This window comes from Gymnoscopelus microlampas (genome assembly GCF_963454915.1).
Source record: "Gymnoscopelus microlampas genome assembly, chromosome: 6".
Classification (NCBI taxonomy): Eukaryota; Metazoa; Chordata; class Actinopteri; order Myctophiformes; family Myctophidae; genus Gymnoscopelus; species Gymnoscopelus microlampas.
The window spans coordinates 53,599,987-53,621,844 of NC_139943.1; the positions used below are offsets into that span (position 1 = coordinate 53,599,987).

Here is a 21,858-nt window from a genome sequence, read left to right on the forward strand (position 1 = left end):
CAAATCTACATAGGGAATAAAAATAATACATTAAGAGGCTAGAGATGAGTATCTGTGGCGATCTGAAAGGCAATGGCCGCGTTTCCCAAAGAGCTTTGTAGATATGCTGCGTAGAGATGCTGCGCAGGTCCTACGACGGGTCTTACGTGCGTCGATACAGGCTGCGCAGTACCTTAGCAGGCACGTAGATTTCAGGTCATGCGTAGCCTACGCAGCTTGCATAAGAGCCTCCTACACAGCTGGGACTCGGCAAAACCTACGCTCTACCGTCATTAGTAGCAGATGGTTGTGCCCTACGTGCCATCTAAACTGGCTTCTGGAGACACCATCGTCGTAGGTTGCACAGAGTTACGTGTCTGCTAAAACTACATTCGGTAGACAGCATGCACACACACGTGTGTGTGTGTGTGTGTGTGTGTGTGTGTGTGTGTGTGTGTGTGTGTGTGTGTGTGTGTGTGTGTGTGTGTATGTATATATATATATACAGTATATATATATATATATATATAATTACGGCCGGGCCGGTGCGTAACGTGCGATGCCTCTCAAAAAAACAGACATACAAGCTGTCAACGCACTGCGACATGCCGTGTCGACAGCTTGCAGATCTGTTTTTTTAGGTAGGGCGAGTGGCTGCGCTGCTCTTCCTCTATGCATGAACCCGAAGTTTACAAATTGTACTGTACTCTCACGGATGATCTCTGATCTGATCATCTGAAAAAAATATTAAGCAAGCCAAGTTAACTAAAGGACGAAAGTCCCCAGTTCCTCTCACAAAGTGACAGCTGTGAATGGTTAAAAAATCTTTTGAAAATAGCAGATCTACAAGCTCACAACGCCTCATAAGCTTGTAGATGTAGTTTAATGCATAAATATATTATTCAAATGTTGTATTTAGAGAACCCAGCATTTATAAACGCCGGGTTCATGCATATGTAGTGGTAGCCATGGTTCACATGACGCTTGTATACACAAGCGTCATGGTGCCAGTTGCCCCTGGGTTTTCGCGGATTTCTTTTTGTTTAGATTGCCAACTCTCACATGTACTGTACATAAACGTTCAGATTTCAAATATAAAGTGCTTACCACAGAGCCACGGATGTTACCTCGCGATGCGGACCACATTAAGTACCCGTATCTCCCGTATTGTTCAATAAAAAGTATTTTAAGCCCATCGCCGGCCATTTTCTTTTTTCAGGTTTTTTTTTTTTTTAATGTATCAGAGTGCAATACACCTCCCAACCATTACGTGTCGCATGGTTGAAAGTATCGGAGAAAATTTGGAGAAAATGGCCGGCGATCGGATTAAAATGCTTTTTATTGAACAATACGGGAGATACGGGTACTTAATGTGGTCCGCATCGCGAGGTAACATCCGTGGCTCTGTGGTAAGCACTTTATATTTGAAATCTGAACGTTTATGTACATGTGAGAGTTGGCAATCTAAACAAAAAGAAATCCGCGAAAACCCAGGGGCAACTGGCACCATGACTGTCATGGAATGACAGTCATGTTTCAGGGCTAATGTAGTGGAAGCAGTGAGCTGGGATTGAACCCGAAGTTCCCACTCGCCAGCCCGACGCGTTACCAGTCATGCCAATAAGCCTGAGCCCGATAGTCAGGTCTTTTGCACGCCACTTCTCGCTAATTTGAGTGTGGGGGCTACACATAGAACCAGCGCAGCAGTTCCTCCTAACAGCCGCTCGCCCTACCCAAAAGAACAGATCTGCAAGCTACTGTATCAACACGGCATGTCGCAGTGTGTTGATAGCTTGTATGTCTGTTTTTTTGGGGAGACGTCGCCCGTTTCGCGCCGTTGGACAGCACTACGTAGTTTACGTAGGCTTCGTCCAGGAGGTCTTTACGTGCATGCTGTCTCCCGAATGTAGTTTTAGCACAGACGTAACACTGTGTGCTTGAGAACCTACGACGATGGAGTCTCGTGAAGCCAGTTTAGATGGCACGTAGGGCACACACAGCTGCTACTAACGAAGATAGTGCGTAGCGGGGTTGCTACTGCGCAGCTGCGTGGAGGCTCCTACGCAGCTTCTAGGCTACGCACGAGCTGAAATTCGTTTGGGAAACGCGGCCAATGTCATCATAATCTACACTGTTATTATTTTCCTCTCTTCAAAGGAGAAGCAGCAAATTCTAAGGATAAAGTGAGCACAAGTTAGAACATTTAATTACTAAACATGAAGTTATAATACCTGCATTGTGTTTCTCAGTGGCGTTGAGCCTCATTTGGGTGGACAGCTGAGCAAGGAGGGCTGAAATCATGCCAGCATTAGCATTAAATCCATCATAAATCAATAAATCATAAATCAATCAGTTAAACATAACACAGATTTGAGTGGTTCATTTATTTGACCAAATCTTTAAGCCTTCCCTTGTCAATTTTGTGGATCAAATATAAATTGCATTGCATTGCATTTGCAGGCAACTATACAATGAACAATGATGTGTTCTGTATGGACACCTCAGTACAAATCTACATAGAGAATTAAATAATACATTAAGAGGCTAGAGATGAGTAATCTACAATGGGAGGTTATACTTGAGAAATGAAATTATTATTTTCCTCTCCTCAAAGGAGAAGCAGTTAATTGAAGGATAAAGTGAGCACAAGTAATACCTGCATTGTGTCTCTCAGTGGTGTTGAGCCTCATTTCTAGGTTGGACATCTGAGCACGGAGGGCTGAAATTAGCAGTATTAGCATTAAATCAATCATAAATACTCATGCAGTTTACATTTAAACATAACACAGATTTGAGTGGTTAATTTTATTTGAACAAATCTTTCAGCTTTCCCTTGTCGATTTTGTGGATCAATTGCATTTTCAAAACATCAGATCACAAGTTCACAGGTGTAAAGAAGTGGGTGACATTAGTTTTTGTGCAGCTCCATCGTTTTTATTGTTTTTAGTTGTTTTCTGATATTTAGACTACATACATACTGTACATATATTATAAGGAGAGGCAGGAATCTCAGATATTTAGGCTACATACATACTGTACATATAGTATGAACCAGGTACAGTATGTAGCCGACATGAGGTTAGAAATATGAACTAAGGGGACATGAGGTTTTTGAAGGCTGTAGTTCAGGGAATTCAAATCCACCATCTTGGATTTCCGGTTGTGAATAATTGAATGCTATTGAATTCACATTGAGTTAGGGTGAGAGTTACAGCAGACCTGCAGTTTTATAGTTTCCCAGAAACAGAGCACAGACAGAAGGTACAGACAGACAGACAGACAGACAGAGGGTTTTTGCAAACCATACACTATGGTCCTACAACAGAGAAAACCGAGTTAGAGTTACACCTCTCTCTCTCTCTCTCTCTCTCTCTCTCTCTCTCTCTCTCTCTCTCTCTCTCTCTGTGTGTCACTCACAACGCAAGGAAAGGAAAGGAAGGAATCAATGAAAAATGTTTACATGAGAAATACAAACCCTAAAACACATTTACTGGCCCACAAACACCAGTAGTGTACCATTTTAAGTATGCATGACCCCCTGCAGGGGCCAAGGTTGTTAAAAGATTTGATTATTATTAAGATATGTAAGGGGTTATTATGCTGTGTGTTATATGTGTGTTTTTATCTAAGCCTTTATTTGACAGTGATATTTGAGAAACACAGGAAACGCAGAGAGAGTATATAGGGAATGACATACAGCAGATAATCGCTGTTTCTAGACTATTTCACTTCTATTTACTTTCATGTGTCAATCAAATAAATACAGTAAAATAATTTGAAATGAAAGGGCCCCAGCATGACAACAAGTTACAGAAGTGGTAAACCTTACCATCAACTTTATGTTGAAATGTATTTATCAGTAGATCATATCTCACACTGTGTGTGTGTGTGTGTGTGTGTGTGTGTGTGTGTGTGTGTGTGTGTGTGTGTGTGTGTGTGTGTGTGTGTGTGTGTGTGTGTGTGTGTGTGTGTGTGTGTGTGTGTGTGTGTGTGCATGGCTGGTACAGTATCAATAGTGCAGCAATGTGTTCCAAATAGTCAGATACCAGGTAAAAGCTATACTTAGCACAATCAGCCAACATTAAAATTAGACCATTTGTTGAGCTTAATTCCCCCTACTAATATGACATGTTATATATGACAGGTTTGAAAGACAGTGGACAATGATGACATATATACATGTTATGTTGCCAGGTTCTACAGACAGAGGACATGGTGATTGGTGAATATACTTACTATGAACTCCAACTCCAATTCCAACCAATAGGAGGAGACCTAGCAGACCCACAGCGACCACAGGAAGCCTGGAGCTGCACTTCCTTTCTGAATATACTGACGTGACTGTTGACACCAAGCACAGTGTAGCAGTTAAGCTGTGTGTGTGTGTGTGTGTGTGTGTGTGTGTGTGTGTGTGTGTGTGTGTGTGTGTGTGTGTGTGTGTGTGTGTGTGTGTGTGTGTGTGTGTGTGTGTGTGTGTGTGTGTGTGTACGCGTGCCAGCCTACCAGTGACATCATCAGTAGGCAGGTTTGGTCAAGGTTTCAAACTTGTTATTTGAGTTTTTTATTAACGTTTCAACTTTCAATGACGAGAAAGGCTGTAGTTGGCTTGGACAATGATATTGTTGATGTCACTGGTAGGCAGGTTTCTAGACTGTCCACAAAGTGAGGATAATGACATCGTCACATCGACGATGTCACTGGTAGATGAACAGCTTGGATAATGACATCGATGATGTCACTGGTAGGTGAACTGTCCACAGAGTGAGGCACGTGGCAGCTGCTCTGTGCTGCAGTAACAGGATTGTTCTCTATTCCATGGATCTTTAACATGGACTCTAAGGGGTCCCTAGAGTTACTACAGGGGCCACCACATATCTGTGAGATAGAAATGTTTTTCTATTTTTTCCTCTTTTTAAAAAAAAATAATGTGAATGTCTGTAAAACACATTAAAGGTAGGGTGAGTGATATTTTCTTTATTATAATTGTTTTGTTAAATGGTTAAAGTACTATATGCTGAGCCTGATAGTAATCATTGCTACAGAGTGTTTGTTCGGTCACAGAGGTCTCTCCAGCTCTGTAGTAAACAGAATAGTACATTTTCAGGTAGGTGACAACATTTAAGCCAATCAGGAGTGAGCAATGAAAATGCATTTTCTGTTTAATAAAGAGCTGGAGAGACAAGGGACACTTATTTTAACCAAAGTAAATCACTCACATTACCTTTAACATGAAGCCGACATATTAGCAAAAATATTGTGTGAACAAACAAAAAACATGTAATTTACACAACACTGATGATAGTGCTGTCAAATGAATATATGAGGCAATCAAAGCCGCAGCATGATGTGGAGGAAACTCATAGTCACTTACAATAAAACCTGTAATTCTTCCAAACTATAGTCTCAAATCTCTCAAGTCATAGTCACTTAAAATAAAACCTGTAATTCTTCCAAGCTATGGTCTCAAATCTCTCAACTCATAGTCACTTAAAATAAAACCTGTAATTCTTCCAAATGTTCTCAAATACCTCAACAGACAATCAGTTAAATATGATGAGCTGCTTTGAAAGCCTCTTATCAAGTTGCATGGAAGGCTTTCTCTAAAATAACATATCTTACCAGACTGCAGTATCTTGTATGGCTGTTGCTCCCGAAATGGAGTGTTCACCTTCGTATCACCTTTCTCTTCCATCTCAATGTTTTCAGAGTGGAAAGCCACAGACATTTCTACCTTTATGACTTAGATACTAAAGTGATGCGGTCCACTTCTTTACCTTTATGACTTAGATTCTAAAGTAATACGGTCCACTTCTTTACCTTTATGACTTAGATTCTAAAGTAATACGGTCCACTTCTTTACACACACTGAAGAAAAGTGAAGTATTGTATCTCTTTTATGTCTTTTCCTCTCTTCCTCTTTTTCTGATGGTGCGTTCCTCCCTCACGATTAGAAACGCTTTGTTGGCATTTTTTATGTTTGGCTGTTGTTTTTAGAGAGTCACCAAAGTTTAAAAGTATTTACCCAAGAAATATGTGGTATATTATAACATATTGGTGGTTAATTATCACTATAAATGTGCAGGTGAATACAAAGAAACTACAAAACAAACTGAGTGGTTAGTGAGCCCGCCTAGGACTCTCGAGGTCCTGGAGGTCCCAGGTACGATTCCAGCCCTCAGGAATGTGTTGAAGTGTCCTTGAGCAAGACACGTAACCGCTAATAACCGCTCCCCCTCCGCGCTCCTCTGTGGGCAGCACTCAGCTGGGTGAAGCTGGAAACTGAAGTTCCCTGTGGGATTGTACTGTAATAGGTATAAGTTGGGACAGAACACAATACGAAGTCAGGAATAGTTTGACTTATATTTTGGGATGGGTCTGTGAAAGACATGTGCTACTGAGCCATAGGTTACAAGACATGGAATCATAAGCAAAGAAACATAAAATTACAAACTAAGGGTTAATGTTCACACTACCTTTTACTGTATAAAGGTATGTTCACACACTAGCTTTTACTGTATAAAGGTATGTTCACACTACCTTTTACTGTATAAAGGTATGTTCACACTACCTTTTACTGTATAAAGGTATGTTTACACTACTTTTTACTTCATAAAGGTATGTTCACACTAAAGGAAAAACACTGTCTAGAGCACTTTTTCAGCTGAAAAAGAAAAGAAGAACATTGTGGAATCGACTGAAATAGACATCAATATATCTATGGATCATATTGAATGCTGAAAACAAAGTTTAGCAAGTGTAGCAATTAATCAAGACTCAGCTTATTTATCCCTACAGAGTGACGCTGAAGTGAAGAGCAACAGAAAGGTTTCATTTCTCCTGAACAGAGGATAGAAACTCAACAATGATCATTGTGTTTAGCTTCTGTTTCATATCACACTCATGCAACTTTCACCAGGAAGACACACACACACACACACACACACACACACACACACACACACACACACACACACACACACACACACACACACACACACACACACACACACACACACACACACACACACACACACACACACACACACACACACACACAATTGGCTTGTTGGACTCTCAATCAGAATCAGAATTATTTCAATCAGACTGCATAAATACTTTAATATTAAATAAATACTGTAAATGTAAACACTAACTCAGAGTGTACAAATGAATGGTCTTTTCTGTTTTGAGGATCATGGATAATGTCCGTAATTTCAAGTAAAACACATACTTTGCTTATCGAGTGCGAATGTGCCAAAAAAAAAAAACAGACATCAGGGGGTCATTTCTAAATTACCAGAGGTCCCCACATAATAGTAATCCCATGCAAATCGGGCTTCATTCAATCAAAATCACACTCACCAATTATTTTTTCTATGCTTACGCTAGGAAGCTCCACTTGTTTGTAATCTATAGCTAATTTTTCTCTATTAGTGCAAATGTCACTTGGACAAGTCTCTGACTTAAAAGCAAGTCATAATACATTATTAATGCATTAATACAATAACACATCAATTTAAATGTGGTGAGTTACAATATTATGCATACTTTAGGTAATAGTTTTATTTGTATGTATAGTATAGCCTATTTTCAAAGTCTTTCATTTATCAGCATGGATGAAACCGTCCTTGGTGGGGGGGGAATAAACAATAATTTAAAATGTTAAAAACGGTTTACACTGTTTTTTTCTTTAATGAGATAATATTGTATGTGTCACCGAAATATCATTGTGACAACAAAAAGTTGTTAAAATAGCCAAATGGAACAACACAAAACACCCTAAAGGACCTTCTCACCTTGTACAGTGCAAAGGGGACACAGGGTCATTATAGGTCCTTTATACCGGTTAGATAGTGATGACATGAGGCGCTTTAAAGCCTGAGACATACGTACATCAGGCCTTTCTGCCATGTGCCATCACCCACCAGTTATTGTAGAGCAGGGTGGACATCCATGTCTCGACCGGTGGATCCTGGTAGAGACATGGATCGTGCCCCTTGGCATTGACCAGTAGATCTTCAAGACATGGGAAATGTATATTGTCTCGTCAGAAAAAAACGCACAGTAGTGCTAGTGGAGAAAGTTTACTTGGAAAGACAAACCTTCTGCAGAGAAAAAGGAAGGAAGTGAAATCTCAGATGTGTTTCTGAAAACATGAAACTGGATAATGTGCTTTCACTTTACCACGATGGTTATGGGAACTACACATTCTGACAAAGCACAAAACATTTCACAACCACTTTCTAACTGAGAGGGAACTGTCCTCAGTTCACTCTCAGTTTAAGGGGTCTTTTTGGGTTCAGTTTCAGAAATTCAGGCTCTGTAACAATTTGACCCAATTTCCAAATGGACCTTTGGGCCTGGGCCTGGCAGGCCTGTTCATTGATTGATTGATTGAATGAATACTTTATAAACAGTTTGCAGATTCTACAGAGGTGCGGTTTACAAAGATTATTAAAAGGATAACACAAAAAGCCCTGGTGGCTTGTTTCCATTGTGGTCCTGTGTATTCAATTCAGGGATCCAGCTATGATCCAGCTCTGCAAAACAGGTAACACAACTGGATCATGTGCTTTCACTGTGCCACGATGGTTATGGGAACTACACATTCTGACAAAGCACAAAACATTTCACAACCACTTTCTAACAGAGAGTGAACTAAGGAAAGCAAAGGGGTCTTTTTGGTTCAGAAATTCAGGCTCTGTAACAATGGGTCTCATTTGACCATGCGTCGGCTGTAAAGCACACGCACGCACGCACGCACGCACGCACACACGCACACACGCACACGCACACACACACACACACACACACACAGTACAATGTGTGTGTGCTGCTGTACATGCTGCTATATATTGTGCAACTTTTGGACAAAACCATTACCACAGGGAAAGGGGGGGGGGGGCTTTTAGACGAATGATCCACGACAAAATAATAAGAATATGTTTGACTCATGATGATATAAAATCATCATAACTCCATATTATATAAAACATAACAATAAGTAAAAGGTATAGAGTAAATCCACGTATAAAAACTCTGTAGCATAATTATCCAACCCCCCCCCCCCCCTTTCAGACTGAATGTGACGACATCACTGCTGAGCAGTGATCATGAAACACCTAGTGTTGCCATGTCTGCTTATTATAAGCAAATCTGGGCTTGTTTTTCCTGTTAAAGGTGTAGTGAAATGAAAAATATATTTTTCACACTTTTAGAGCATATCCGTGGTCATCATATGGGCATACCTACCAACAGATGCCCAAAAAAAATGAAAAAAACCCATTTTTGTGTATTTTTACATCTAAAGTCCCTAAAAAGCCAATCTTAATTACTTCCTGTAAACGAAAACGTGCTGCGTGATGACATAACACAGCCTTCATGAAAATAAATGAATCTTGATTACATGCACCTGTTTGATTCCCATAGCTGCACGTTCTTCAAACACAGCTGATTTTAATTACAGAGATACTCTGTTTTGAATCTCATTGAAGATGAGTGTATTACTCATTTTAAACTTCATCTGCACACTAAAATATGTATCTGAAAACATTATAGGTTAGAAATAAGCCAGGTAGTAGCAAACGTGCTTCACTGGCCGTCTCTCTCTCACTTGTAAACAAACACTAGCCGTGTGCCGCACGGCTGAAGTGATTGAGATCCAACGTCCCATAGCCTGAAGGGATGGGACCTTCTGATTGGTTTAGAGTCGTTGAGCCGACGTTTCAGGCTGAACCTTCAAAATAAAATGACCGAAAATGTCACTTCAGTGCGTCTTTAAAGGTATTGTAGGCAACATTAGGCCTAAATTTAAAAAAATATTTATATATATATATTTTGCATTTTTTCCCCTCTATCAGCCACTATATAATGATGCTGGGGTGTTTTCCTGCATTGAAATACAGTCCTCTTTCTGAAATCCGTATTTTCCCTACTGTTTATGTTATGTTTGTCGGGACGTAAATTAACGCACGCATGTGCGCGTCCGTGTGAACTTTTTACTTTTGGTTTTGAAAAGCTCTCAAACTTCTTTTTTGAGGCACAGCATTTACTTTTAAGATAGCATTTGGATAGAATTTAGTTGTTTAACTTCATATATGTGGTCAATTTATCATGAAAGAGCCTATTTAAAAATAAAAATTCAGAGAACCGGCAGGGGCGGGCAGTTCCGCACATTGTATCCGAATAAAGCAACCTATTTTCGGCATGCCCGTTTAGAAGTCCCCTTAAAGGTGTAGTGAAATGAAAAATATGTTTTTCACACTTTTAGAGCATATCCGTGGTCATCATATGGGCATACCTTACAATAGATGCCAAAAAAAATGAAAAAAACCCATTTTTGTGTATTTTTACATCTAAAGTCCCTAAAAGGCAAATCTTAATTACTTCCTGTAAACGAAAACGTGCTGCGTGATGACATAATACAGCCTTCACGAATATAAATTAATCTTGATTACATGCACCTGTTTGATTCCCATAGCTGCACGTTCTTCAAACACAGCTGATTTTAATTACAGAGATACTCCGTTTTGAATCTCATTGAAGATGAGTGTATTACTCATTTTAAACTTCATCTGCACACTAAAATATGTATCTGAAAACATTATAGGTTAGAAATAAGCCAGGTAGTAGCAAACGTGCTTCACTGGCCGTCTCTCTCTCACTTGTAAACAAACACTAGTCGTGTGCCAGCACGGCTGAAGTGATTGAGATCCAACGTCCCATAGCCTGAAGGGATGGGACCTTCTGATTGGTTTAGAGTCGTTGAGCCGACGTTTCGGGCTGAACCTTCAAAATAAAATGACCGAAAATGCCACTTCAGTGCGTCTTTAACTCTATGGAAGTCCCCCCTGCGTCACACACACAAAGTGTTCACTTTCTTTTCTCAAGATGTAAGAGACGTGTTGTGCTACATTATTACATAATTTAGCTGGTGTGTGTGTGTGTGTGTGTGTGTGTGTGTGTGTGTGTGTGTGTGTGTGTGTGTGTGTGTGTGTGTGTGTGTGTGTGTGTGTGTGTGTGCACCCTCTGAGTGTGAGTGTGAGTGTGTGTGTGTGTGTGTGTGTGTGTGTGTGTGTGTGTGTGTGTGTGTGTGTGTGTGTGTGTGTGTGTGTGTGTGTGTGTGTGTGTGTGTGTGTGTGTGTGTGTGTGTGTGTGTGTGTGTGTGATCATGTGACCTAGTCACTTTTTTTGGGCTTGTTTTCATAGACCTGGCTGCTTGTTTCTGTCACACAATCTGGCAACACCAAACTGCACACAGTCAGAAGTAGGAAGTAAACACAGTCCTCCATAAGTTCATATAGGGTGAGAGTTTTATGTTGTACAAGTTAATTTAAATGTTTTAGAACTTATTCTATGTTGTTAAAGTTAATGTTGTTTAACACTTGTGTGATTAAGCAGCCATTCTGACCGATTTTGAGACTTTAAAGTGGATTATCTTCTCTCATGAAGTTCCTCTTTCATGAATTTTCCTAAATATTCGATTCAAATAATCCATGCTTTTTTGCATCTGAAATGTTTCCTAAATATAAAATTAGATACACCTATACAATCGCAGACGTTATTTTGCGGCTATTATGATCGGTCTCTGTCTGTCTGTGTGTGTCTGTCTGTCTGTCTCTGTCTCTTTGTCTCTCTCAGACCAACACAACGCATGCATTAAAAATGTCATAGACCTGGCTGCTTATTTCTCTCGCAAACAAATTTGGCAACACTGCCTGCATGATACTTTGACTTTTAGCTACGTAATGCTACGCCAACAGATGTGATCTACAAGCAGAGGGCGCGTCAGGCAGCGACTGTTTTATGCTTGTAGATCAGATATTTAGCGCAGGAGTAGAGCGGGATTGAGAATTTGAGCACATTTGTGGAACATACCGATGTGTTCACTTGTTGCTCTGACAGAAGGAGGACAGGAGACGCTGTTTTATACGCTTTTTTAAATACAGATTTGACATATGATCTGCAGTTACTATTACAAGTTAGTGAAGTTACACATGCACGTTCCCAGTTAGCCTATATTATAATGTTTCTGCCTGCATGCAGTCTGACAACATATGTGAGCTGAGTGGAATTGAAATGTTAATAGGTATTTAAAGACAATGGAATCCCCCGCTGCAGTGTGCTGCAGCGCGGGGGGACAAGGTGTCAGCTCCTCTGGAGTCAGAAGGAAGGCAGTGGCCAATAGAATGGCAGGAAAAAACAGCCTTTTGGACCTGCAAGCTTAGGGGATGGTCAAACCTCAGTCATGGTGGGAGTGTTAAGTGTGTTTTAAATTATACTAGAAACCTTCAGTATTGTCTACAAACGTTTGTCTGAACTTAACAAACATTGGAGCAGTTTTTACTTTCACTTTCTACTTATTACCCTGTCCGTCCGTCCATCTGTAGCCTATATCTCGCTCTGTCTCCCTCCTCATTCTCTCTATCCGTGTGTGTGTGTGTGTGTGTGTGTGTGTGCGCGCGTGTGCGTAGCAACACTTTTATAGAGCAGGACATTAAACCATTATAATAATAATAACTATTTTGCAGCTTGTGTTGCAGATTAAACTTCTTCATAGATTTCATAAATATTTTCATAGACTTATTGACAGCTCTATCATTAGTGTGTCAATAATGTTTGTTTGTTTGTTTACACATTGTTTTCTATTAATATGTTGGATTCATGTTCATGTGTTTTTTCAGACATTTAACCACTTAAACCCTTAATACTTAGCAAACATGACCTTTTATTTGGCTCTGAACTCGGTATGCCCCCCCCCCACCACAGTGGGCATGATGCCACTCATGCATTCAGCAGAACCCTTATTTCCCAGCATTTCCTGTTTCCTGATGTATTGCATTGACTGTAACGTTGACAGGTTTAATAAAGACCTAAAGATGAGTCAGTCTGTGGAGAGCGAGGAGGAGGGATCTGACAGACCAGAGTCTCGAACATCCAGCCGTGTGTCTATGAAGAGTGACCGGTCTAAAGGAAAACCTCCTGACTTCACTAAACCTAGACCTCCACACACACAGTAAGTGAATCCTCCACAATATACACACTATAACACTATACAATACACACACTATAACACCATACAATATACACACTCTATAACACTATACAATATACACACTATGCAATATACACATTAACACTATATACACAACTAACTTGACTCTTGTTGTGTTTTCTTTATTTTTTTATATTTCTTTCTTTCTTTCTTTCTTTCTTGGTGAACATTTCTCTGATTATCCAGCTGCATGTATATGAACAGTGACAGTTCAAAGGATTACCCTTTGAACTTCAGTTGTGAACTTGGACCTGAAAACACAAAGTATCCCTGATCTGTGTGAACCTCAACTGATGACACAATGAATGAATTCAGATTCAAACACTTCGCGCGCGCAAATTTTTTTGCACGGTTCTGGGCAGGTTGGGTTCGTTTTTTTCCAGTTTTTGGTTTCTTTATTTCGGTTTTAGGGTTAGGATAGGGCTATGTTATTTAATTCTTTTTTTTTTTCATATCTTTGATTTTCGGGACATTGCTCTGCTTGTGCGGGACGCGGGACAGAGGGTCCAATTTCGGGACTGTCCCGCGAATTTCGGGACGGGTGGTCACCCTAATTCATGTTTGCGCGATGACCCTGGCTACAGCCTGGATCGATAACATTTCACTCGCAAGTTACAACGGGGACGAATCACGCACCGCGCATAACCGGTTTTCCACAGCGGAAACAGATTCGGAGATATAGGCGTTTTAAAGAAGGAAATAGACAGGAAGCGGATGGGAGCCATGTTTTTGTTTCCGGTGATCTATCTGGCCCTTCCTTCTGCTCTAGCCCCGCCCGTGTGGAGAAAAACGAAAAAAACAAAAAGACTGAAAACACGGTTCAGACCGTGTTCGGCACCCGATGTGTTAATATACAGTATGTGACTATGCTAGAAAAAAGGCCATCAAGTCGGCCGTTTTTTAACAGAACAATCAAGGAAAATAACCTTTTTTGTGATTTTCGTTTTTTTCTATATTTACACAGTTCAAATGTTGAAGAAGGTCTTCATTCCAACAGAGAGTCGTTTTTAGAGTCATTACATTGGTAAAATTATATCACAAACAAGGCTTGGTTTGTGTTTCTGTGTGTTTTGGGGGCGTGGAGATTAGCATACATGAAGGCTTAACATTTGCATGAAAGGTGTCGATTGGTTCAATGGCCCTATTGTCTCAGGTTTCACCCTCTAAGCACCGCCTATCTTCACACGATGTGCCAGTATTGCCAGGTCTTTTTACTATAAGTTAGCCCCCAAGATTTTATTTGAAAATATATCTACAAGCTAGATCTACAAGCTCACAACGCGTTGCTCGCGACGCGACGCATTGTGAGCGTGTAGATCTGCTATTTTCAAATAGCCGATGTATACAGTAGGTTTAAAGTGCTCATGTGGCTCATAGTCGCTTCTTTTGGGCTAGTTTTCCTAGACCTGGTTGCTTATTTCTCTCACAGAATCTGGCAACACTGGTCACTGGCATTGTTTGTGGCTAAACTCTCTGCGCATAGAGAAAGTTGCTCTGATCTGCTCAGCAGAAAGGATTATTCATTCATTTTCCTCCATGTGGAAAGCCTGGTGACGCGATTTGTGTTTGATTCATAACTTTGTTGTGTTTGTATCGTTGTGTTGTGTCATTAGCTAACAGTCTGAAGTGTTGTGTCATTCCGTTCATTCATGCGTGTCTTGCTTCCGCATGATGGTGACATCACACTCAGACCCTTAAAGCTACATAACTCTGGGAGTGTATACTATAAATGTAACCAAATGGACCTGTATGGTCAATTTGGTTACATTTGTGTCCTTCTCAGTGTCCTTTTTTTTTTGATCCCACGATTTTTGTAACCCATTTTTTCACCCAGTGCCAATTATCGAAGTAATCCTGGGAGCTACACTCCCTCTGCCAGCATAGAGACCAGGTCTAGAAGGGCTCCCGCATAAGAAAACCTGTAATTTTCCCACCTGTACAGTTACATATATATCATATACTATTATATCATCATGTCATAATAATATGTGTTCCTTATTGTTTCTCCCTCCTCTTTCTATGTCTCTTTGTCTTTTCTATCATTGTCTATTTCTCAGCTTGGACGCCATCAAAGCCCTCCCTCTCTCTGCAGAAGACAAGAGGAAGTCTTGGCATAAAGACTGCTCACAGAGCCTCCGTGACTACTATGTCCTCTTACTGTGAGTGTTCATCACACAGAAAGAATAACCAATACAATGTGTTCTCACCATCTTCTAGACCCCAGACCAGCTGAACAATTATCACTTATTGAATGATGAGTTGAATCTGATGTCTGACTTAGTCTCTTTCATACTCTGTGTGTTGGTGAGCAGTGTATGGGTCATGTCAACAGGAGACCCAGCTGAGGACATTAAGGACATGGAGGCTGATGCTCAGAAAATAGAGAGGAATATGTATGAGTCAGCTAATAGCGGGGTAAGAACCTAATATTCTCTCCATGACATTCATTTACATGTCCTAATGAATACACAAACTACATGTAGCGGTTCCAAATACATGTTTAACATTTAACTGTTCCTCATTCAGTGACATAAAAAATAGACGATAAATAAATGTTTTAAAATGTTCAAAAATGTGCTGTCATTGTCTGTTGATGTGTAAAATACAGGGTGAATACTGGAAACTGATTGATGAGAAGAGGTCTGAGCTGAGGAAGAAGAGTCGGATGAAGATGGGTAAGGTTCTAGCCACACACACACACACACACACACACACACACACACACACACACACACACACACACACACACACACACACACACACACACACACACACACACACACACACTCTTTCTATATACTTCATTGACTGGGGTCCCCCAGGGGTCTGTACTTGGTCCACTCCTTTTCCCCTCTACACCAAATCTCTTTGTCAGAAATAGCAGATCTACAAGCTCCCAACGTGACGCGTTGTGAGCTTGTAGATCGGCAGATTTTGTCAGTTGTTCGTACATTTTCACAGAATGTTCATCTATTATGAGCTGCCCAGAATAGTGAGTCTAGGGTTGATGTGGTTAAACTAACATATTCACACTGTGTCCATTTAACTCTTACCTCATACTGGAGGGGGAGGGGCCACCTCCAAGTATGATGTAAGAACAAAATGGCCGCTGTGTATGGTTAATTGAGTTTACAGTGATATTATATACAGTCAATGTATCAGACCTCATGTCTTCTATACTCATCATGTGTAACGAATGTTTGTTTGTTGTTCTTCTGTAGAGATGAAACAGTCTGGTCAGATGGACAGCGATGACAGTGATGTCAGTGATGAGTTGTACCAGGAGAAAGTGAGCATGGAACAGTCTGGTCAGATGGAGATGAAGTCCATGGATCAGACATCAACACCTCCCCTTCCTCCTGGGGACAAGGTTATTATAGTTTTGCCAATCTGGGAACCCATTTGGAGAAAAAAAAGGGGGAGAAAATCTGGGGCCACCACCTCCTTTTTTTGTGTAGAAACAGGAACTAGGCTTGGCTCCTCCCGTTTCTTAGTCCACTTCCTCCCGGGTGCTTCTGTGTTTATTCCTACTAACAACAACATTACATGTTTAAGGCAGTGATGTTGCTGTTAGCTGAATCAGTCTTGAGAGATTATAGGTTTGCTAGTTTACATACTGTACATGTATGTTTATCTTTTTGTAAAGCCTTTAAAGTTTTAGTTTAAGTGTTTTTTTTATATATATATTATACAATGGAATATTTGTCAGAGGCAATATTCAAAATGATCAGAAAAATCATCTTTCTCTCTTTTCTCCATCCATCCATCCATCCCAGCTGTCTCAGAGTTCTTCTATGATGACAGAAGGACATACTTTCACAGAGAGACTTACAGAGCTCAGCTCCCAGCATGTCCAGACAGGCGACTCCATGACCTCCCAGGGGTCAAGATTGAGGAAGAGGAGGATGAGGAGGGGGGGAGCAGAGGGAGAGAGCAAGAAGGTCAAAGGTCAACCTGATGTGAAGATGGAGGAGAAACCAGAGGTGAGATCATTATTAACCCAGAGGTTCTCAACTCAAATGAATGTAATGAACTATCTGCTGTAAAACCAGAGTCCATGTAAAGGCAGAGTCTCTAGTCAGACTAAGGAGAGATAAGTTCTCGTGTCAGTAAAGGCCTGGCTCTTTGTGTTATTCAACTCTCAGTCCAGATATATGTAACCAATGTAACTATTTCTCTGCATTGTGTTGAATGGGTAGACCCAGGAATCTCTTTGGAGACAAACTCGGTCTATTCTGACACAGAATGACATAAAAAACACGTCTCTGTGTTAGTTTGGCTTTAGTGCATGGACTCCTATCTAAACGAAGTTAAACAAACACATTATAAGTCATTTGCAACTCCAATTGTTATTTTGTTATACAGGGAAGCTAACAAAAGACACCCACCTCATTCCAATATGGAAATAACAAAGGGAAGAGGCGGGCGGGGGTGTGGCAGGACTCTTATATGGGAGATAGACAAGGAGCTGGGACCACTAATGCATGTATTATTATACACACCAATCATGTAGATTAGAACAAAGACAGGTAGAAGCACCAATTTGTAACATTTTGTGTAATTATACTAACTGAACGTTATTTATAATTGATACTGTTACATATAGTAGCTTCTTTGCTTGACCAGGCTGACAGGGTCCATGCTCAGTGGAAGGGGAGGAGAAACGAGACAGCAGATCCTTCCGTAGTTGACAAAGCAGCCTCTACATCCATAGCAGACAGACCAGGGGTGTTAGGCTTGTTTCTGTCTCCGTGGTACCTACAGGCTGGAGGAGAATGAAAACACAATGTACTGTCTATTCATGGAGTGTTTCATCCTCCATACACATGGCTTATATTATCTTAGGCAGGTATGAGCAGTCAAAGCTCAGCTGGTGGCCTCTATGGGTTTGACCCATTCTGCTTGTTGTAGGGCATGGTAGAGTGTCTGTGGGCATGATAGACAAATATGCTTCCTAAGACAATCAGGACAGGAGTTCTTGCATAAAGGCTTGTAACTCCTCCTGGACAATACATGAGAATGCACACTAACGGTGTTGAAACAGTACAAGTCAGCAGAATAAATTCCTAAACGTCCTTCTCTCTCCTCATCCTGGCAGACAGCTGTTCATGGTTTCACTCTGGGATAAACTAGGCCTGCTGAATCACTGAGCTAACACTGTTAGTCCTTTGTTCAGTTATTTGAACATAACTGGCCATTAAACATTCTTGTTATTAATGCTTATCTTCAGGGCCGCTGCTGGCCATTCCGTGCGTGCGTATCTTATTACAAAGTTTCTTCTGCCTGTTGCCTTCCTATTTTCTCTGCAATGGAGAGGGAATAGTGGAATATACAATAAACACAAGACCGGAGCCCAGCGCGGGCATTCACATTCCATTTTCAACGTTTTTTTCCTCAACGAAAACTAAACGATAAACAAATGTGACACGTTTCAGCATGTGGATCGGCTACTTTCGCCATTTGTCCTGATGTTAGTGCTAATTAACACTTGTACATACCTGCAAGTGATGCTTGAGCCTCATCTCCCAATTTATAGTTTTTTCTCTTCTCTGCCCCCCGGTTCTTGTTGCCTCTTGGGTCCCATTTTCCCTCACTTCTTAATTTTTGAAATACATTTCAAAACAAATGCACGCTGCTCACTCACTGCCAGACCGGACGAGGATCCATGGACACGCACGTTGTGATTATTTAGGTGGAGAAAATATCAGTATAGGCTTATCTTATTGCCTATAATGGTCGAATGCTTAGGTGCCTAATCATTGTTGTGTTGCGTGTGTTACATTAACAAAAAGTATTAATCATTTAGTCATTTAGATGATCGGCTAGGCTCATTTTGGTGCCCCCTTTGCTTAACGCTGTGGTTTTGTGTAGCCTGTGCGCCATACTAGTAGAGCACCTTTGAGGCATGTTAAAACATTGGCAAAGAGTCAGGAATCACAACAATCAGTCAGCATTGAGTGATATTAACATTTTTAAGAGCTGTAGAACAGTTTTATTTTGTTACTCTTTATTTGTGTTTATTTGATATCCATGAATGCATTTCCTTTTTTTCTGTTTTTAAGGGAACTATTCTTTTGCATGGTGAGATAGAAGACCATCCTGTTACAGAATCACAGTCCTCTCTACATCACTTTCTGGAGCTCCAAGATGAAACTGATCAAAGTTCATGCTTCAGTGGTTTGAGGTTAGAAGATTCCATCTCTCTGCCTCGTTCTCACAGCTTACCCTCACTGAGCCAAATTCTGTGTTTAGAGAACAAGACAGGTTTCAGAGCCAAGCGGTCCCACAGCGTTAATGATGTTACACTACTGGACAAAACACAGACAATTACACCTGATATCATTGTTGTAGAAAACAAGGAAAGCTACAGGTTCCACTGCACCCAAGCAGGACTGTTCCAATGCAACGTGACCGACCTGGTGTTTAAGATGGAGACAGAGGGAGATGTGACTTACAGGACAGTCCCCTGGGGACGAGGGCTTCTATCCCAGCTTGGCATGAAGAGACCTGCAGGACCACTGTTTGACATCAAAGGTTCTCAGGGGTCTGTGTGTCAGTTACAATTTCCACATTGTGAGATCCTCTCCATGGGTGGAAGCAAATCCTTGTCTGTTGTCCATGTGATGGATGATGATAGCTTTGAGCTGATCAAACCCCATGTGATCACAGACACTCATGTTATCATAAATGTAACTGGATTGTCTTTATTTGGTATCATCAAAAAGAAGTTGTTTGGGGCCAGTCCTGTACAGCCCATTCCTGTCCAGCCCAGTCCTGTCCAGGCATTGGTGTCACTGTTTTATACACCACCTATTGATGGTGGTGATAATGATGATGACCCCATATCGACCCTGAATGTATTGCTGCTACCTGGGAATGTTGTGCTGGAGGGAGTGAGGACAGAAAGGAGGAAGATATATGGAGAAGAGATTTACATTCCAAAGCCTCCCTGTGAACTAATCCCACATAATGAGTATACCCTCTCCACTTCCCCTCAAGATGATTCTATCACAATTGAACCAAATACCTGTAAGGCAAAGTTTGAAGTTGATGAATCATCATATCACAATTTCGTCTCAACATTTGAATTGACATTAGAGAAAACGTTTAAGCGTGTTGAGCTGCTTCTAAGAGACAGTAACACATCCGTCTCTGCATGGGAAAGCTGTGTCAACTTTTCAGCTCCCGCTTTAAGAAGACTTCAAGTTAAGCACACACTGAGCCTTCCAGCAGAAAGGAGACTGTTTTCAGTGCGGAGCAGCTTCATCGACAGCATTTCACTTCCAAATCTCAACAGTGTTGTGGACAAACTGTTACAGGCAAGGGTGTTCACCGACTCTGAGCTGGAGACGGCCACTGGGATGCAGATGAGAAATGACAAGGCACGTTTTGTCATCGATACAGTGAGGCACAAAGGACACGATTCAAGTCTAAACTTGATACTGATTCTCTGTTATATCGACCCATATCTCTCTAAACAGCTTGGGTTGATGTAAAACTGTACTGATGTACTTACAATATATTCAGTATCTGGGCAACTGCTGCTTCCTTTTATCTTTCTGAAGATGAAAAAACATGTTGCACTCATTGAATTGTTGCATTATATTGAACTGCTATGACACGACCATCCAGAGCTACTTCAAAGTAAATGAACAATGACAGGTGCAATGCCTTGCTCAAGGACACTTCAACAGGGTGATTGGTTGTTACATGGACACTCATTGGCTGTTTCAGGATTAAACACATGATGTTACATGGACACTCATTGGCTGTTTCAGGATTAAACACATGATGCTGGACACACATTGGCTGTTTCAGGATTAAACACATGTTGTGTCTATGACCAACATGATGTTTTGACTATGACTATGACCTCAGGAGACAAGGATTTTAGAAATGCCTTTTAAACAATGTTTTAACTTTAAAACATGAACTGGAATCATGTGTTTGTTTTGACTAAATCAGAGCAGGCTCTACTTTTAAGTGTGTGTGTGTGTGTGTGTGTGTGTGTGTGTGTGTGTGTGTGTGTGTGTGTGTGTGTGTGTGTGTGTGTGTGTGTGTGTGTGTGTGTGCGTGTGCGTGCGTGTGTTTAAAAAGGGGATGTCATTACAGTGCAGCCACAGGGACAGTTGTTTTTTTCTCCCCATAGTCATTATGCCCAATAGTAGTAAGTACAGTGACAAATAAATATCACCCTCCTCCCCTGTCCGGCTTCCCTCCCCCGCACACGGGCCAATTGTGTTCATATAGACATATAAATCAGGAGTTAAGGCCAGGGGTAGACTGAAGGGTGGACATTGCTCTTGTCTTTATGTTTTTATTTTTGTTTTCTGTGCTATGTCAAATGTGTTGCATAAAGGGCTGCTGGGTCGCAAGACACATTTCAGTGTGCGCTGACAATGAAGTATTATCGTATCGTATCGTATCAGTTAGTTCTCAAACTCTTTCTGCCAAGGATCCCTAAATTGCCTCTATTCACAGCAGCCACATTATCACTTCCTTCACAGGTGTTACCAATGATACTAATGAAGGCTCTGTTCCATTTAGTGTAGCACAGTCAGACTTCTTAATTTCCACGACCACCATAACTGTGAGATTGTACAAATGGAACCAAATGGACCCGTAAGGGTCCTGTTTGACCTGAATGGAACAGAGCCTTCATTAGTAGCATTGACAACACCTGTGCATTTCTCCACAATATGGCTGCTGTGCATAGATGGAGCATATTGATATGTATTTGGTCGCACCAACCATAGACATATAAAGGTAGACGCCTCCTTCGGCTCTGAGGCATTGGTATCATTGGGGGGCCATTTTAGCGTAGG

The 21,858-nt window shown here is 41.0% G+C and overlaps 2 protein-coding genes across 2 annotated transcripts in view; one reads left to right on the forward strand and one right to left on the reverse strand.

Moving 5' to 3' along the window:
- Positions 1-4,315, reverse strand: part of LOC311047055 (uncharacterized protein) — a gene marked incomplete at its 3' end in the record, with an annotated part of 136,933 nt that extends 132,618 nt beyond the window's left edge. Inside the window, exons 1-2 of the mRNA XM_084059638.1 lie at positions 4,216-4,315; positions 2,211-2,270 (exon numbers count right to left, since the gene is read on the reverse strand). Of these exons, the coding sequence (XP_083915764.1) occupies positions 2,211-2,244 (34 nt within the window). The 5' untranslated portion in view covers positions 2,245-2,270; positions 4,216-4,315. The remainder of the gene's footprint in view (positions 1-2,210; positions 2,271-4,215) is intronic.
- Positions 4,316-11,185: 6,870 nt separating this feature from the next.
- LOC311046514 (uncharacterized protein) lies at positions 11,186-20,997 on the forward strand. Its single transcript, XM_084058862.1, has 8 exons — positions 11,186-11,283; positions 12,839-12,994; positions 15,091-15,192; positions 15,346-15,448; positions 15,642-15,708; positions 16,255-16,403; positions 16,810-17,016; positions 19,096-20,997. The coding sequence occupies exons 2-8, from the start codon at positions 12,858-12,860 to the stop codon at positions 20,527-20,529; spliced, it is 2,199 nt and encodes a 732-aa protein (XP_083914988.1). The 5' UTR covers positions 11,186-11,283; positions 12,839-12,857; the 3' UTR covers positions 20,530-20,997.
- Positions 20,998-21,858: the final 861 nt, after the last annotated feature.

Excerpts from the sequence above, each read along its gene's own strand:
- LOC311046514 (XM_084058862.1), top strand. The coding sequence starts at position 12,858 with ATGAGTCAGTCTGTGGAGAGCGAGGAGGAGGGATCTGACAGACCAGAG. Across the intron at positions 15,193-15,345 it reads GACTACTATGTCCTCTTACT|TGTATGGGTCATGTCAACAG; the intron begins GTGAGTGTTCAT and ends GTTGGTGAGCAG. Across the intron at positions 15,449-15,641 it reads ATGAGTCAGCTAATAGCGGG|GGTGAATACTGGAAACTGAT; the intron begins GTAAGAACCTAA and ends TGTAAAATACAG.